The 19,384-nt window shown below is 49.7% G+C and overlaps 1 protein-coding gene across 4 annotated transcripts in view; it reads right to left on the reverse strand.

Moving 5' to 3' along the window:
- The window catches only part of LOC107225992 (protein tiptop), a 117,649-nt gene that overhangs the window by 16,625 nt on the left and 81,640 nt on the right, over positions 1-19,384 (reverse strand). For all 4 annotated transcript variants that reach the window (XM_046730398.1, XM_046730397.1, XM_046730399.1 and 1 more), the window contains one exon: positions 18,896-19,050. In XM_046730398.1, the coding sequence (XP_046586354.1) occupies positions 18,896-18,965 (70 nt within the window). In that variant the 5' untranslated portion in view covers positions 18,966-19,050. The remainder of the gene's footprint in view (positions 1-18,895; positions 19,051-19,384) is intronic.

Raw genomic sequence — 19,384 nt, forward strand, 5'->3', positions numbered from 1 at the left:
CGGAATAAAATTTTCACCACTGGTTTGACTGGCTGTCTAGGAGCGCGCGATCTTGGGCAACAGCGCCAAGTAACATAACTGCCAAAGTTATAGGCATACCGTCTACGCAATATTCAGCTAAGCTGCTACTACTCGTAAATATTGATTCTCGATAACAAAACGGTGGAGTGGAATACACACTGCACAGGACGTGAAGTTACCTGTACATGTAAACGTACGTACGTACAGGGGCAGGTCTGCCTGCACGAACACGCGGATGAATTAGCCGAGCACACTCGTCACGCGGAGAACGTGACAGTTTAACGACTCGGTGTAAGTATGCTATAGCTGTGACGGTCTTTAAATTGTACGGTAACCAGTGAAGAAGAAGCCAAATGATTGAATTAACGAATGAATGAATGAATGACTGACTAAGTAGAAACCGGGAATAAAAATTGTCGTTTGACGGCGAACGGCTTTCCGACAAATGTCAATCAGCTCGTAGCTGAAATCTAATAATTAAAACGATTCAGAAATTCCGACATGGTCGATAAATCGTTCCTGTCGTTGGGTTTATTACCAAAAGTTTGGAAAGTGAGAAGCATCCGACCCCGAAACGGCTTCCCGGTGTCCGTGGATGGAGATGCGATTGCGGTGAACGAACGACGCTCGTCGTCGCGACGACGCGTGAGCCCGAAAATAGGCGCGGGCTTCTCGAGACGCTCGATCCGTTCTAATAAATATTCTGTGTCAACATAAATAAGTGTGATGCGTCGTGGCCCCGGCTAAAGCGACAGTCGAAGAGTCCGCCAGCTTTGTGACGGACTGGTGATGGACCGGAGGACAGGTGCGCCCCGACGGAGGAAGGGCGGGCGTCCCGACGTCCCCCGCAACCCCTGCGGCAGAAGCGGTCCCACAACGCGGAGAAAATCCGCCGTTAGCTTGCGGGCCAGGAATAGAATTACTAATATGTTACACGAATACGGTTTACGGTTTATGTCGTGCGGCTACTACATCCATCGATCACTGTTCAGCCGCTGGGTAAATTCCTGTCGAATCGCAAAGGCGACCTCCCTTTGCCATTAAACCCATCGTTTCTTTCTTATCCCGGACATAATATTCGCGCAAAGTTTTCATTCGTGTCCATTTTCGTCTGCATTGGCAAACAAGCCCGATCTTCGGGCGACTCTTGCGGAACGCCAACGGGATCAGAGGATGCAGAGAATGATTCCCGGAGATCGGACGAAGCGTCTTGAAACTCGACGGTCAACAAGCCGTAAATAACGGCGCTAAGGACCTATAAAATACGAGCGTATATGATACTAGCGAGATTCGAATATTACAAAAACAAGCAGCTATTCATAGCTGGGCGGCCGCGGATCCCCCACCACGTGTATAAATCCGATAGACTCGATTTATAATCCGAACTGAGATCTGGTAATTGGACGGAGCAGGAAGCCGTGTCATGAGCGGTCTAATCGGCCGAGCGAAAGAAGCAATCGAGGCAAAGAGAGGATGAGATATCAGCGACCGGGTCCATGATGTGGAGGCTGGGTGAGCCTAGACCGAACAGATTTATGCGACGCACATGCGGCAAGCCGTGTAACTCACTCGCGCTAACGTTCCGTCCTCTCTGCCTCTCTCGAGGCCAAATCTACCGCGGCGTTAGACCCGGACCGGGAGATGAGAGACTGTCTCCCCTCGTCATAGTCGAGGTAATGCGAAATCCGAAGCGCACTCGGTCCGAGGATTGTTAATCACCCGAGGCGAATGAACTCGGTCGGTCAATGGAACTTTCAATCCCATTCCGGCATGCGCAAAGCTGCGTTGAGTTAATCGACGTTCAACGGCTGCTTTTATATCTGTCGGAACTGTGTGCGACAGATTATCGAAACGATGAATATGTTCCGGAGTATTTTTATACACGGTTTTCTTCGGTTTCTACACATATCGTAACTTTCGTCTTGTTCGATCAAAAAGATAACGAGGCTTAACAACAACGCTGATTCACAGCAACCTCGTAGCTGTGCATTGACATGTTTGACACACGATTTTTAATACGCGTTGAAGAAAATTAGTCTTAAACCATAAGTCGAAGTTGATTGATGATGCGTGAACGAAATTTAAGAACGTGAAGATAACAGAGAGCAGCAATATCGAGCAACGGAGATTTTTCACTGAAAAACGACGAGCGCTTGATCGACAGTGAAAAAGAATTTAACGGTATACTTTTCTCACGTTCCTCAAACATCATAATTGTTCTTCTCGTTCCCTTCTTCGATGTGGATATGCGAGTTTTTGCACATCGGGTCAAGTCCGAAAGCAGTGAGAAAATGCACAATTCTTATATCCGGTCAACATATCACGTCCTCAAGTATCGATCCCCATTCATCTCCACTTCCCAAAGTTACATAACCATGTACGACACGAACGCTTGTAAATAACAGACACATTATGCTGTACGGTGAATTCCGTGGCGGACGTCCCAATTCCCAATTCCCAGTTCCCAGTTCCCAGTTCCCAGTTGGAGCGGTTTAAAGTTCCCGTTCCCAGGCTCGCGTTGACCGGCGTATATACACCGCACGCTCGTGGTTCTTATCGGTTCCATAAATCGGTCGATAAAACAAAGCCCCTTTGGTAATATCAACAAATTTCAGCTACAAAAAATGAAACGCCTAGCGTGTACCGTGTACATGAGAAACGTGCCACACGACTCCGAGAATCGCCCGTGCATAGGACCTGATTGGTGTCTGTGATGCACGTATGAAGTTCGCTGGCATACACGCACCCTTTCGCTATCTCCCACATTTTGTTGTATTCCAGGAATACCTGCATCCATATTTCATCTCCGGATACATTTGGAACACGAAAGCCAACGACGACACTCTGGTTTCGACTCTGATCTCATATGACTTACTTATTTACCGAACCATTAATTGATTCAGTTATACTACACGAATTCTGTTCTGGTGAACTCGGTTCAGAGTTTATAGATTCAACAATGTCTGCGGGTAAGATAGATCCGATGTTTCTTCGACCATCGAGAGTCCCCCTATCTGGACTTCGTTGATAGCTGCAAAATAACGTTGAATCTAAGCACGCACAACAGTGTAAAATCAACACCACAGAACCCAGGCAGCGCTTTCGAAAAACAGTCTCGCAGAAAAATTGACAATTTGGATTTACGAATAGTGCATAGAGTATGTGACGGGGCGATAATGATCCCTGGTTATCGATCGATCCGTTAAATTCGGGGCGGGGATGCATCCCTTTCCAAAGGTCATGTCGATTTAGGCGTAGGCCAGATTATAAACTGCAGAAAGACCGCGAGGTTGAATCGCCCCTAGCGTTCCGATCGAGGGAATAAGGCGTGTGCGTATACTGTGAGAAAGATATAAAAATCGAGAAGCGTGAGTATGAATGCGTCTAGTCTTTCTCTCTCTCTCTCTCTCTCTCTCTTTCTCTCTGTAAACGTACTTACCAACAGAGCAGACCACCTTTTGTTGCCCTCCCCCGTATTCCTCATCTCTCTCTCCTCTCCCTTTCCCCACCCGCTGCGGCAGCAATGGCGGTGGTAGTATTATATTGTGAGCACAGAAGTAATTTATAGTTGCAATAATTTATTGGCTACCATGGGGTTTATACTTGCCTGACGCGAGGCCATCCGTCACCGTCAGTGACGTCACCTCCTCCAACCCCCCCATGTAATGACTACCTACGTATCCCTCGATTCTCCCACTCTCTTTCTCTCTCGCTCTCTCCTCTCTATTCCCTTTCCTCCACCTCGTATTATACCCGACGTCCCCGCCGCCACCGCTGCCGCACCTCAACGTCGCGACGAGGACCCGCGGCTGGCGTCGCATCGTGTATAAATGTTGTGTATTATATTATTCATTTCGCGGGATTGGCCGCGACCGTTACAACCGAGTTATCAACCGTCATTGGACAAGCTGATATACGTTACATGTCAGACACGGGCTATAGTGTGCCTCGACAAGTTACAGTGCAGCACTCCGCGCGCGTTTAATGCGTATCGTACAGGTGTGTTGGATCTAGGCGGAGGCGGGGGGGGGGGGGGGGGGGGGGCGGAGGCGGGGGGGCGGTGACTCAGTTTTGACGGATTTTTAAAAGGAGGCGGGGGCGGAGGCGGAGGTATGCTGATCGAGCAGTGCTGACTAACGTACCGCGCGTGAAAACAAAACACAGTGGCAAACGGAAGTAATAAATCTCCCCCCCCCCCCCCCCCGGGTTTGTATAAAGTACGGATAACTGAGTAACGACGATGCTTGACTGGCCGATACTATACGCCGAGAGCTAATCGACGATGAGAAAACGCGAATGCCATTCTCGTTCCTTTCGCACGCGATATATGGAGGTGGAGACTCGCAGCCTGCTGCTTGCTTTGTATGTATGCATAATGTTGCGTTATGTTATACGCGAAACTAGCCGCGAAACGCGGAAAGCCGAGAAATGATAAACAACAACAAGGATACGATGACGGCGTGTAAACGTTGGGATTTGGAATTCGAGCCTTCCACCATTTTTTCAACTTTTTTAACACGTATGATACGGTCATCTGTACAATATTTTTTCCGACAATAGCACATGAAAATTTATATGAATTGTGAAAACTGCGGTAGAGAAATTAAAATATTCAGCTTTCAATTTTCACCTGATTTTGAAAAGACAAATTTTTGCACCACCGACTGCAAATCAGTTGCAGCAGAGATTTTCCGGCGTTTAAATTAGTGGAACGTTCGTCACCGCGTTAAGAGAGTAGACAGCATGTGAACAAGCGGATTTAACCGTAGAATAATGAAACGAAACGCGGGACGCATTGCAGGATTGCGCCTACGATTAGTGCGGATATTATAACGTCAGTACGCAAGTGTCTGTTTCAATTGTTATCGCCCATCCGGATCTCGGGTAGAGTTAAACCGCCTCTTCGTCGGTGGAACCGTTACGCATCTACACACGCGACAAAATAATTAATTAGAGGGACGGTGCTGCCCCTTTACGCGTAACCAGATCTCGCGCCAGATATGCAGGCTGCATTTATACGCGCACGTAGAGTATCTTCGAGTGGCGATAATTCACGCGAAAGAATCGCAAACGTCAACGTCGACGGTATTGAGAGGAGCAAAAAGTAGATGGCAAAGAGGAGAGGAGAGGAGAGGAGAGGAGGGGTGGCAGCGTCGGCCAAGCCGAGCAGTGACGAATGGCGGCTCGTGACGGACGCCGTTGACTAAGACGGGATGATACGACGCCGCGATACGTCACTCCGCTGCCTCCTGCACCATCAGCGACCGTACTGGCAGTCGCTTTTGACGGGAGACAGAGATGACGAGTCGGTCCAGGGCCTAGATATGTTCGTCACGTCTCCGTCGAGACGCGGCGCGGTGCCGACGGCCTCTGGGTACGGCACCGAGCTGACGTTGACGAGCGTTTGTCACTGTCCTCGGCAAATAATATCCTCCTCCACCTCCGCCTGACGTATATCCGACATCCTGGTGCATGCACACCTTCCGGACCGCCACTGACGTCCCGGAACGACGAACGGAACCAGCTACTGGAACCCGCTGCACGCCGCTTTGTATCGCACGTCCGGAAAACTATTACTTTTCCGCGAGGTGCGCGCTTCGTTGAGCGAAAATGAACATCACGAGGTTTGAAAAATGTTTCTAAAAATTGATTGGGAAAGAATAATATGTACGAGACAAATGAGACGAGAACGAAAAATGAAATAAAAAATGAAATTGGGAGACCAATACGGGGTCGTAAAAGCGGCTTCCTGACACACGCCGCTTGAAGAGTCTAGTTAGCATCGGTTCAACGAAACTGGCCGAAGGGTCGTAAAGCAAATTCCCATCCCGGTATTATCCCGCACACTCCATCTCTTTATTCTTCGTCTCTCTTTCGAAGCGAGGGATCGATTGATGGTAGATAAATTTTAGGTTCAACATCTGATCGCTACAACATGACTCTCGGTAAATGATTATTGGTGTTGTTTCCATCCAGTTTTCCAGTGTCTCGCATAATCTTTCATCCATCACGGATATCCCCAACAATGTAAAAACAATTATTAATCGTTAAAATTCTAAACTCGTTGCGTACCCGTGTCTTTAATTAACGCGATGCGATGTCGTTCGTCCCGTAGATTGGAAGCGATCGGCGTGAGCAGCAGGGGGAAAGAAATCAACGAGGGAGAAGGGGTCGCACAATAATAGCAACGATCAGGGCGTAGGTGTACAAGCGTATACATATATAAGACGACGCGACGCACCCTGACGGACAGCCCGCGACGGGCGACGAGCGACGAAGGAGCGAGGCTGACGGAGGTGGGGGCGACGACGACGGCGACGTCGGCGAGGGGCAGAGGGAGCGGGGCCGGGGGTGTTGCAGGCGAGGGGAGCGGACAGGAGGTCTGGGCGACAGCCGTCAATCGATTGTCAACCAGGTCAGCCATCCGACGACCGAACCGCCCCCACCACCGTAGCTAGTTCCGACCCCCGTCACCCCCCGGCTTCGCCGTCGCTCGCCCCTTTCTGCTTCTTCCCCTGAGCACCCAAGTCCTGTTCCGAAGTCGCTTATTCCGTATAATAGAATGTCTCGTCAACCGTCGATTACAGGGACACCCGTCAAGAAGGATGCGTGTGAGTGAGAAAGAGAGAGAGAGGGTAGAACTGCAGATTTAAAAGCTGAGACATCGATCCGAAGGATTCGAAAACCCTTTACGCCAGATCAGAGACCGCGAGGTCGTACTATATAATGCGAGAAGCCAATTAGGAACAATTTTTTCGACTCTTTTAAACCGTTCGAAAACGTTCATTTCACGCGATTCGTTCAAACGAGTAATTGGGGTTCCGGGTTTTTGCCTGCGCAAAGGGAAAATTTTCGTACGGCGAGGATGCAGACGATGGGGGAAACGGTCAACAGCATCTCGGCAATGGCGGGGGGGGGGGGGTAAGGCCGAGACTCGAGAGTAGGGGTAGTCGTTCGGGCGCCAAGGGGCAGATTGAAGGAAGGGGCTGCAGGGAGGGCGACGATAGCCGCACGAAGGGGTTCTCCGTCTGCCCAGACCCGGCGTGAACGCAGAGGGGGTGGTAGTCCGGGAGAACTGCTGCAAGACTTGTAATGAGTCGAGGAGGAGTCGCGCGGCGTGACGAGCCGTCTCCAGCCGGAGTGACGAGGCCGCTGGACCGGGCGCGCCGTGTTCTCCGCACGTCAGCGGCACCCACCCCCCACCCCCACCCCCCTTCACCGTCCCCCACCTCCGACTACCCCTTCCGTCGCGATATCAAGACTCCCGCGTCCGACAGATCAATGCCGTCAGGGGCGACGCCTGAGCGGCCGCCGACTTCCCCCGTAGGGGAAGGAATTGACGAGAATCGACAGCCTTCGCATCTGATCATATCCGTCAAGAAAATTTGTTCCTTAAACAACTACCCGTGAACATCGGTCTTTCGCTTTTGTAACGATGCGTAGCAGATAATTCCAAGCTATTATCGCTGCAGCAGTTTCCCAGGGTCGAATCGGTTTTTATATATTTTTGTTTTATTCTGGTACGCGGTGATTCGTTGCAGATATTTTTACCACTTTACAACCACTGTTTTTAATCAAGAATTGAAAAATTAATGAAAATTTGAATCGTCGGCTATCAAAACCAAAATTTAATTCATTTCATTTCGAAAAAAGTTTCTTTCGTTAACAGGGCATTAGAAAGAGGTTTGCGGATTCCTTGCGGATGGTGAAAAAGTCTGTCATATGCATACGACGTGATTTATCGTACTATGAAATTTACGAACGATAAGATATCGTATAAATTTTGGATGTCTGTAAGGGACAAAGCGGTACAGCGATAATTCCTTGAATGGAAATAAAGCGTTCTACCCTTCGTTGCGTGTGAAATGATTTCCACGTAGGAGTGCGTTGGAAGCAACCGGACGTAGTAGGTATAAAAGGATTGTGGGTGAACGGCGAAGAGACGGGGACGGAACAAATTAGATGAGACAAGCGGTGAGATTGACGCGTCGCAATATATGTTCCATTCAGGGAAGGGAGATGAAGTCGGGGTAACGCGAGCCGTTCCCGTTCCGTTCCGCGGACGACTCGCGGTTCTCAGTCGCTCGGACGCGCGTCGGTTCGGGTTCATTGAATATTCAGCGACCGGCGAGGAGAGGATTTCGTCTTAAACTCCTGCAGGGAGTTTCGTCCCGAGGGAAGCGAGAAGCGGCGAGCCACGAGCCGCGGGCCTTCCGCGCTTCCTCCTCATCCCGGCATCCAGCCAGCCAGCCAGCCACTCACTCCGAACCGGGTCCCGTGACTTCTGACTCCTGGATATCACCCGGAGGTTTATTGGTTTCCGGTTGCCCCACGACGCACGCAAATCCGACCCCCGCACGAGTCCACGTAGTACGTTTAGTTAGCGGAAAACCCCGGGAAGGGTGGGTGGGTGGGTGACGCCGAGTTATTCAAGCCGAGACGTCGCGCTGCTCCTGCTGGCTGACCCGACGGCCGAGACGCCTCTCCTAGGCATTCCTATCTCGTCGTCCTCGACTTTCTCCCGCCACCACTGACGTCCTCGACCGATCCTCTCGGCCTCTCGGACGGTAATATATGCTATCCCGAACGCGAGTTCGTCAACGAGAAGAGAGAAAAATGCGAAAGGTATATTTAAACACACAACGAACTGCGAAGAGCGAAAAAGCTCGCAGTTCGCAAGCTGGCTTCAAAGATTTTCCAGTTGCAGAAGGATGAAAAGTCCAAGGTGAGCTGCAGTGGTGGTCAGAGGCAATCCGGGTAAATGAGAAACGTCACTTTCAAATTCGGACGCGGAGCAAAGGAGTAACAATCGGTGAGCAACTTGAGGGGTGGTGGGGGCGGGTAGAAAAAGCTTGGATTTGAGCGGAGCCGAGAGAGCGGGATTGGTCGGTGGTCAGTCGAACGGAGTCGCGTCGGGAGTTTGACAGTACCCTCACGGCAGGGCGTTGGGTAGAAACGTCGTGTGCAGTTAAATGGCGAGAGTCCCTGCAGGAGGTGGAGAAACGTAGAGAGTTGAGTGTACCGAGCGGGTGGGACATGTACGTAGTAGGTGGAGGATCGGGGCGAGGGTTGAAGGGCAGCGCGACCCGCACTGACGACCGGAGATCGGGGGGGGGGGGGGGGGGGGTGCAAGGGAAGGCGCTGTTTCATCTGTCACCTGCAGACGCCGCCTTTCCTTTCCGTCAACGTCCTCCACCCCCGGCTTCCACCCCTTAATAATAACAACAATAGCGGTCGCCGGCGTCGCGACGATGCAGGGGTAGCGCCGGGGGTGGAAGGGGTGGCTCGCAAGACGGACGCGTCACGTTCTCCCCGTCTCCCACGTGTCAACGTTCACCCCTGTCCTCCTGTCCTCCTGTCCGCCTGTCCGTTGGCCGCTCGTTCGTTCTTCCGTCCAGCTACGTCCCTTATTACGCCGTCCTGGACGTCGGGTCAACTTCATCACGAGGTGACGTCGCACGCACCCAGCCAAGGAACCGAAGGAACAACCGACCAACCGTCGCGATGAGAAGCACCGCGGAATATGACGGCCCATGCTCCGCGGGGAGATGCGCTTGGGAATATTAATTCATCCGAAGGGTGTCGAGCCCTTTGCACCCGCTGCCGATAGGCCGGCATTTATACTGTCTGACGCAGTTTTTGTCGGGGTTATTCGTGGCTCGATTTAACGTACAGATGCTTTCTAGATTTTGACAAATTGACGGCAACCTTCGTCGGCTGCGCCAACCCGATGAACAATACTGTCTATACAAATTAACAGCCTTTCTACTCACTGCCTTCAATCTCCAAGCCAATACGGTAGTATCGAACCACTTACCTGAAACAAAAGAAATTTGCGTATTAAGTACAAGGATTCCGTGAACATGGTTCGTTTGTCTGAGTTTATCGTTAGAGTAGGTGAACCAGCTTTAAAATTTGTTGCACACAGTGCGAGTAGAGATTCGATGACCCCTGTCACTGGACTTCCTAATTAAAACTATCTGTCAAGATTTTTGTAAGGCAAGTAACGATAGTCCTGCGATTCGACGCTCTGACAAGTGATTGAACAGGGCATTGATAAATCCTTGAACACGTTTCGGCTCCCATAGATATTCGACGAGAATTGATATGGATAAGGGTCACAGGGACGTCGTTAGTAGGCAAAAGCGGTGAGACGGTGTAAGTGAAAGCTCGCAAGGTCGATTAGCAGTGTAACGTTCTTCGCGAGCGAGTGAGTGAGGAAGCGAGCAGACAGGAGGGGACGAGTGATAATTATTGGCATAGCTGTGTGGGCGGCCGAAACGCCACCGAGCGAATTCAAAATATCAAGCCATCATTTCCAGATCAAAAGCGCGATACAAAATTGAAATTATTCAATTACCACGTCGCTAATAATGTATGTAGTTGTGTTTTTCGTTGTTATTTTTTTATTTTTTTTTTACTCCTTTGTCATTATTTTCAAATTTTCAAATTTTTATTTCATTTTCCCTCTTCTTGTTTCAACGAAAATAATCCAATCACATTCAATGATTGTATTGTTAATTGAATGACGCGCGTCGCTGGACTTGCACTCGTAATTCCACGCCCAAGGTTCGCGCCGCGCGTTAACCCCGCGCCCTCCATGTCTTTGTCCCCCTCTTCGTCGAAACCACCGATGACATCAAACGTTGTCCTGAACCTAAAAAGGTGCCCCGTTCGTAAGCTAATCAGCACCTCTGCCTTTGTCCATTCTCATCACTTGTCACGCAGCTTCTCTACGACTTTTTCCGCCACTGTTTTTTTTTTTTTCTTCTCAGCGGGAAAAGCAACTCTTTAGAACTGTGTATAGGATGTGAAGAACAAAAACGGAAGTAATTTTGATGCATCAGTGTACGACATTCCTATTACCGATGACGATGAGAAAATGTTCATCGACTGTCTTTTAATCCACCTCGTCGAACGATTGTACATCAGCAGGTAGTATCGGAGGTCGAAGGGTCCTGCTCATCGACAGAGCCGATTGAAAAGACGACCTCATCGTAGCTTTCCGGAGCGGTCGATCATCGCGGAAGTCGACGAGAACGGTCGTCCGCAAGAATCGCTCGCGTCCGCATCCTTCTTACATACAGGTTCGTTGCCAGGCAATTAGTACCTCGGCGTTCCACCAGGTGAGCGATGATTGATACCGGGCGAGCCGAGTGCCGGCGGCCTCCTTCCTCCTCCCTGCCTCTTTTTCGCTCGGCACATCGCCAGCTCCCTCTCTTCGACCGGAGAAGCACGAGCAGGCGAGAATGAGCGGAAGAATCTCACCCATCTCGCGAAGGAGCCTTTGTCCGTGGCCTTGGTCGATCACCTTCGTATGAAATTTCATCGACGCTGACACCCAAAGTATCAAACCGTTCAACCGGGTGGTTCAACATCCGGCCTCGGCTCGGACGGTTCCAACGTCTGTGCCCGCGGGAGTTGGTACTCGACTACACGCGTATACACGTATGAGGGAGTGCGTCGTGAGAGCGTCTGCGGCACACGCGTCGTCGTCTGCACTCGCGGACTCGACGTCGTGTGGGTCGTCGGTGTGACGGTACCAACACAGGCTGCCAGTCGCGGATCTCGAGCGGAGACTACGACGTCCGGAATAACTCGAAAAGTGTCAGAGCGATAATCTGACGGCGGCAATGTGACGGACAGGACAGACAGACAGTCCACTTTCCTTCCCTTCTGGTCCTGCGCAGCTTCCCTCATCCTCCGACTCTCACCCTACGGCGAATTCACGTCGAGAGCGCTTCACTGTCCCGTTGCAATCAAGAACCGCGCGCGGACGGCAAGAGCTGTACTTACGGTGGGTGGGGGGGGCTGAGAGGACCGAGCATCGAGTGAGAGAAATCGTTGTTTTCATTTTTTCTTTTTTTTTTCTTTCTTTTCGACACTTTATTCGTTTTTCCCTCGGTTCACAGCCGCGACGAAGACTTGGTCCTTGATATTTCGCGGCTTGAAATTCTCCCTAACTTCGTTTCCCGAGGCCCGGAACGGTCCAGGCGAATTTTGGCGGCTGCCAATTGAAAAAAAAAAAAATAATAAAAATAAAGTAAAACGAAACACTCTCGTCGTCTCAGGGGGTGTGGACGATCTTAATAAAGGTTCATTTATTCGGCATAAAAACCTTTTAAAACGTCAATTGGTCGGGGATGCGGGCTCTCGCGCGCTTTCGCGGGGCGAGACAGGTTGAGTGAAGGAAACCGTCGCAAAGCTATTAATGCAACGCGTGGCGCGAGCGGCGACGTCCGTCTACCGGTTGCCGCTGCTCACCATCGAATTGCGAATCCATTAGCGAACGGTTCGATCAGCCTTCTAACGTGCTTAGCCGTTAGCTCTGTCGGGCTAATCAAATTCTCTCCCGAGCCCCGGTAGCTCCCTCTCTTCGCCTCCCGCAGCGCCCTGACAGCCCCGCGGATCTCCCTCGTAGGCGACAAATAACCCTCTCCGTTATTTATTCAAAATAAAACCCCGGGGCCGAGTATCTTCGGGGAAGAAAGGACGGGGGAAAGATAGGGGCGGCAGCGAACGGACGGGGTAAGTTCGGTACGTAAGGCGGACCGAGCCGATCTTATCTAATCGAATTAGTTGCTCCGACGGGAATTAAAAATGAGTATCCCGCCACACTGACCATCCACGAGGAGGACAAAAACGAGACGGATACCCCGCTGGGCTGCATTATATTCGGTGTGTCCTTATCACCCGGGCGGATATAAATCTTCCGCGACACGCAAACCGCCGTAGCCACGTGATCAAGCGGTCACTGTTCGACCTGCATCCCCCGCCCCTCAACCCTTCCCGGATCCTTTTGTACGTTGATATAAATACCCCGCAGGTGTATACCGCCTATACACACAACCGTCCGCTTAGACAAGAGGAATGACGGATACTTCTTTTGGCTCGTTACTCAAGAGGGTGTCTCCAAGAATGGGCCAGCATCACTCATCGGCCGGCAACGTCGCTCCCGTGAGAGAGCGAGAATACCGGTGGGAGAGGGGATGAAAAAATATAGGTGGAGGAGAGAGAAACGGACAATCTGCCGCTGCCTTCTATTCGACGGCGATCATCCCCGGAGTCGCGACTCTTGGAGCTTGACGGTGTAGCTGCCGTAGCGACTCCTCCGAATTAACTTCAACCCCTTGGTTACGATTTCACTTCTCTTTTTTTTTTTTCTTTTCTTTTTCGGCACTTCGAGTGATCTCGTTTCCGATACCGCTTCCCGACAATGCTACGAGGAAGGAAACGCGGGGGCTTCGCCGCGCAGTTTAAACTCTTTAACTTCCAGTCCCTCGCCGCTGGAGGCGTCGGTCAATCGGCGAGGACTGACAGCTCGGCCTCGCCTTGGGAGCCAACGGAATCCGCGCTGGCGGCCCGGACCCATACGTCTGGGTTAGCCTTACGGTGCGAGAGACTTAAAAGGTGGACAGGGAGACGGACGGACGAGAGAGGACCAGTCGTCCATCTGACAGGAGACACGTCGCAAAACGAGCTGTGCAGACAGCGCGCCAAGCGCCCGTCGCTAATTCCTACTCCGTATACATACAGGCGTACGTGCGTACATGCATACATACATACGTAAGTTTCTCCAGGTTGTTATTTCCTCTTCTTTTTCAGCGCGTATGAAATCAGCCCGTACCTACCTCGAGCTACAAGCGGCAGCTTGATTTTATTTCATCTCAAATTATACATGTAATGCGTATGATCGCAATGTCTTGGTGATTTTATTAATGCGTTACAAAATTAGTACTTTGTACGATAAGATAATTACCCACGTACGCATAGTTCGTATAATAACGTGCAATTTCAATGTGTAATGAATTTACTTCTCCGTTACTTAATGCACACCTTGTACGTGCTTCGTACGCGAGTTTTGATCCCTCCCTCTGAAACCAGCACGAAATTAGCTAGAAAACCGCTGCTCGTTCGTCAGGACATGACGTTCGTAATTAATTTGACCCAAGGCGATGTCATGCGATGCGATTCGATGCGGTCAAGCCGTTTAGAAATTGTCGCGTTAAGATAAGTGCAATCCGGAAATTCCACGACGAATTACCGAATCGGATGTTTTTATAGAAGCCTAGCGAAAACGTTATAAAAAGATATCGCTAACGTCGCGTTTCCCTCGGCGCGCCGCGAGCTGATGCGTTTCCGTCTTTTCACGCACGCGGGTAATTCGCGGTGTAGCGGAAATATCACGTGCACCCGAGAGCGAAACCGCGCTCACCACCGAGAGCAAAGTGTGCGCTGCTGATGCTCTTGCCCCGGGGCGGCGGCCTCTTCCGCCCCCAACCCCCGTTTCTATTCCGATTCACCCACCGCGGGGCGCTCGGCTCGAGCTCTCAACTCTTCGCAGCAGCATTTTAATCCACCCGACGACGTCACTTCGCCGCCACCGCCGCCCCGAATAATCAGCCCCCGAAATTTGTTGCGAGTCGAGGCTGCAAATTGCCGCGAAACACAACAAAAGAAGGAAATATTAGTTGGTCCAGGTCGGGACTCGGGACGCAGAGAGGATCAGGGGAGGGGAGGGTGACATCATCAACTCCGCTTCCGTCTTCCGCCTCCGCGACGCAGCAATTTCACCACGATATCCCAAACTTCCTCGATCCCGCAATGCGGGGTGATTACGCGTTGAAGGGTGCAAACATCTCCCGGTGTTTGCTGAAATTTTGACACGGAAACTTCGCAACTTCTTGTCTTCGTGTTATTAATACCGAAGTACGGTTTTTTATACTTCCAATTTAAGCTGTACGCGATTATTTACCTCGCTTTTTTACAGCTGGTAAAAAATAAAACCGCATATCACGATCAGTAAGAATTAATTATGAATTTGGACTTTGCAGCGTTAATGCGTAACGATGAATTTTTGTGAAACATTTTTTTGATATTCTGCAACTTTGAGTTTCTTAAATCCGGTAACAAGGATACTCGTGTTCTGTAAACCTGGTAATTTCAGTCACCCAATATTTGGAACCTAGCGATTTTCGCCCAATGTTTTGTTAAGTTAAAATTTGAGAATCACATAAGCGAATCAAATAGCTGACATGTTAGGAATTTTTTTGAAAAAGTTACCAGATTCTCCACTTATATGCCAGATTTCGATTCCCTTGAGGGATAGTTTCGTTAAAGTATAATTTCCGAGTCAAGTAAGCAATGCCGGCAGCACGACGCAGGAGCGGTCAGAGCGGGTCCTCGACCGGTGGTAAAATCATAATGGCAAATTTTATGACCTCTGTAAACTGCGAGGCATCGGCGTCGAATATCGTGAATAAGAGGCGCAGACCTGGAGAGAAGCCTTTTCGGAGGGGTCAAAGAGGATCAGATTTTGCATCGGGAATTGATCCGTAACGACGACGTTCCATGTGACGCGCTGGAGTTATCATCACGTTCGATCTTCGAATCGGGTTCTTTGTGTGTTTCGAACGGCTCGAAGAGAGCGGAGGAGAGGAAGAGAGCGTCGAGATGGACGAGGCTCGGCTGATTGTGCCTCGACGATACTCAGCGTCGATTAGACACTCATGAGCGTATAAGAAACAAGGAAAATATGTGACGAGGGAAGAAGCGAAGGGCGTGCATTGCCACTTTTCTAGAGTTCGAAGGTACCTGGTCGGAAAGAAAGAGCTGGAACCCCCAACTGGGGCTTAACGTCTTCAAGGAGTTCCTGCCCGTCAAACTCCTCGCGAAAGGGACTAAAGCAAAGAAGTTTGTCCTCGAGGATAGACGGATGACGGGGAGCGATAGGAGAGCGCCGGTAAGCCTGTGGGTCGGATCTTATGAACAACCCCGTGTCCGAGTCGCGACGCCACGCGTCGTCTTGCAGGGTCGGGGTCAACGAGAGGGGAATATCGGAGGGTTGATCTCTTTTTCCACGGACGAGAAAGCGCATAAAAACCGATGAAACCGGAAGCGTGCCGGCTTACGGTGAGCGTTAACCGGCCGTAAAGATCCCGGTTAGCATTCAAATATCATCCCACGGACGAAAACTAGACGATGAAATAAGGACGAAAAGGACGGCATGCAGGGAGCAGGAAGCAGACCACCACCGTGTTGGCTGCTCTCTGAAACGAAGTGGTTCTCTTTGATCGAGCAACGCGAGCCGGCCGGTCCAAGTCCGCGAGCAAGTCCATTATGGATGGTATCCATTACCATCCCGGCTGTAGCGGCGCTGCCTGCACTCGTGACCGTCGTTCAAGATTCTGCTTTATCTGAATTTCAATTTGCCACGTGGTAGGATCTGCGGTATCTCACCGGGTTCAAGTGCGTTTACTTGCTTCTTCGCTGCAGGGAGAGAGACTTGACGGGTGGCTGGACGCGACGAAGAGAGAAAATGGAAAAGTGAGAGAACAGGGTAGAAGAAAGGAGAAGGAGATATGAGGAGGGTGGAGTTCGACTGAAATATGTCGCCTCTTCGCCAAGTCTCGGGCACTCATTGTCCATCATTTGTCCGCCGAGTTTACCGAGCGGTTGTTTAATAACGAGACGAAACGGTTTTTGGCCAATTTTTGGTTGATTAACAGTGGGGCCAAAAATCCCTACAGCAAAAGTTATTTCGGTATAAAAAAATTGTTCGCCTACTGTCATTATGTAAATCATTTTTGGCAAGTAATTAAGCTGCGTGTGCAATGTGATACGGAAATTCCTGCGGGAAGAGATGCTTGAAAATTGATTAATTCTGGTCCGAATCACTCGCGATTGGGCGTAAAAACTTAGTAGATTACGTTAATAATCGAATTCTTACCACCAAGCAATTACGACCTAACGGTAATTGATATGACATAATAACAAGAGATAAGTAATCAACAAGCCGATATTCGATTGACCTTCAAAAGAAATGTGAGAAAATAGTGATCACAGATTGGCTGCAGCGAATTATTTTTCGACGTACAGAAAAATTGACGAAAGTTAAAAGCTGCAGTCGCAGATGAAGTTGCTTGAGGCGGGAGCGTCGGTATTAAAGCTCCTTACCATACTTCGTGATTCGCGTATTGACAGGCATTTAAATGAATTTACCTCGGTTGTAAGAGGGCTCCCTTTGAAGTAAAAGGTAAATGTACGTAAGGTATTGTGGCAAGGAGGGCATCGAGCGCTTTATCCGAGAATTAATGTGTTCCATGCTAAATCAGCGTTAGAAGTATGAATTGGAGGATTTCTATCTGATCTCATAACGAGCCAGGATACGGCAACGTCCGATCCAGCCGTTATTCGGGTTCATCGTCAAGGACTGTAACGTCCGGGTGAATTTCCATATTTTTTCAATCCAACGTTCGAATCGAACTGAATTAAAAATCAATAAAACTTCAACAGATCATGTTTATATTTTAGTACCAAGTATGTAGCAGCGTTTTTTCAAAAAGTTCAACACCAATATTTGGTGTTAATACGAGGACCGATAGATAAATTGTTCCTGATTAAGAGAATTCCGACGGTAATAAGAATCGACTGCAAGATCAAATGACTGATAAACCGTTAGAAATTTCACATCAAACCTGCTACTATATCGACCAGCGACCATTAGAAAACGCATAAAACCGCGAAGACCAGAAGCGGTCTACGACTGATAAAATCGACACTGTTCGCATTGGATTTCCGGTTATTTTTTTCTGTTTTTTTTTTTTGTTAGAACTCGTAAAAATTGCGACACGTGCAGAACCAGTATCTTATATGCTGGATCACGGACGCGGATATAGGTGTTCTACGCTAGATTCTAAGACGCAGAGACTCTTCATTGTAATCCTGTCACTCCTACGGGAATGAGCAGGTACCAGACAGCCGGGATGAAACTGCCTTTGTCCATCGCTCCGTCATCCGAACGAATCTCACACTGTACACTGACTCGCTTCACCGTATAAATGAAATGCATCAAAATTAAATCGCGCCACGTAGGATATTCAGCAACGATTCTCGTAAAATTCCCACGTTTAAAAGAATCCGTAAGCATGTAATGAGATATGGATAATTTAAGTTTATTCCAGGATGAGAAAAGAGTTAGGTGAACGATCGATAGTAAAATGTCGCACCTTCTGCATTGTCCCACTGAAATGTTTCTCTGTTGGAGGATATCAGCTAGCGTATAGTGCGTATAATGCGCCGATTAATCTTGTTATACAAGCCCTTGCACCAGTCCATTAACGGGAGTGGAAACTGAGCCGGAAAATCATTGTCTATTGGGCAAAAAAAAAAAAAGAAAAAGAAAAAGAAAGTTTCACGTGTGGATTACGACGATGCAAAGACTAAACCGACGTACATGGTATTCGAGCTCGCGGGATGTCAGCGTAGTGGGGATGAAAAGGACCGCGTGCGAATCTCGTTTCGCGGCGCGTTACGACGCTGGCTCTTTCTCTCACACCTGCAGCACCGTTCACCGTTGGAACGTACAACACGCAAGGGCAGGTAGACGTGCAGAGATGCAGGGCACTCGGTACTGATTAGGCGATTCTTGCGCCAGCTGGAACGGGGAGTGACGGTAAATCACTTTGAGGGAACGCGGCTCACAATCAGAGTGTAAAAGAGCCGGAGGCACGGGGGACGAGGATCGGCGACCGGAACGTCGCAAGCGCTGATTTGAAAGCTGTGACCGGCTCTCTCTCTCTCTCCATCTCTCTCTTTCTCTGTACGCTCGATAAATAACCGATTAGCTCGAGAGAAGGCATAGAGCGCGAGATGATAATTATCTTATACTTATGGAAGCTGGGGAGAATCGGCGAATTAGGGATAATCGCGAGGAGCCGCGATCCGCGCGCAACGATTTTTTAACGTGGCCTTACAACCACCGCAGGTTTTCTCATAAAAATTTTGTGTGCGGAGTCGTTCTCTGGGTTGGTGTGTCGGTGTTAGAGGTGAATGTTGTTTCTCTGTGTGTGTGTGTGTGTGTGAGTGTATTTACCGGTGAGGTTATCGCCACCGCGTTGCTGGGGCCACCGGAAGGAGGGCCTCGGCTGTTGTTTGCTTCGCATGTTTCCGGTCTGTAGGGCCCGGGGACTCGACGCCTCGAGGACTCGACACTTCGCTTTTCAAACGATCGGAGAGACCACTACTTACCTGCAACATATAGAAAAGAAAAACAACATTGTAGAAGTCATGTTAATTATTCAATCCCCTCCCCCCGAGAGTAAATCCCCTCAACCTCGCATCTCTTTCTATCAATACGCCTGCGACACCTTCCTGTAATACAGCAGGTATAATAACAACGGGCGACAACGTGTACATGAGATAAAAGTGCGCCAGGCTCAAGCAAAGGGTGAAAAACTGAGTGGAAGACAATCGGTAACTCCACGACTTCTCTCCTCTATCTCTTTCTATATATTTCACCGACGGGGGTGAAGCTCCGAGGGTGAAAAAATCCTGTCACGGTAGAAACCTGCAGTAACACGGT

The sequence above is a fragment of the Neodiprion lecontei genome, chromosome 2 (genome assembly GCF_021901455.1).
Source record: "Neodiprion lecontei isolate iyNeoLeco1 chromosome 2, iyNeoLeco1.1, whole genome shotgun sequence".
Taxonomy (NCBI): Eukaryota; Metazoa; Arthropoda; class Insecta; order Hymenoptera; family Diprionidae; genus Neodiprion; species Neodiprion lecontei.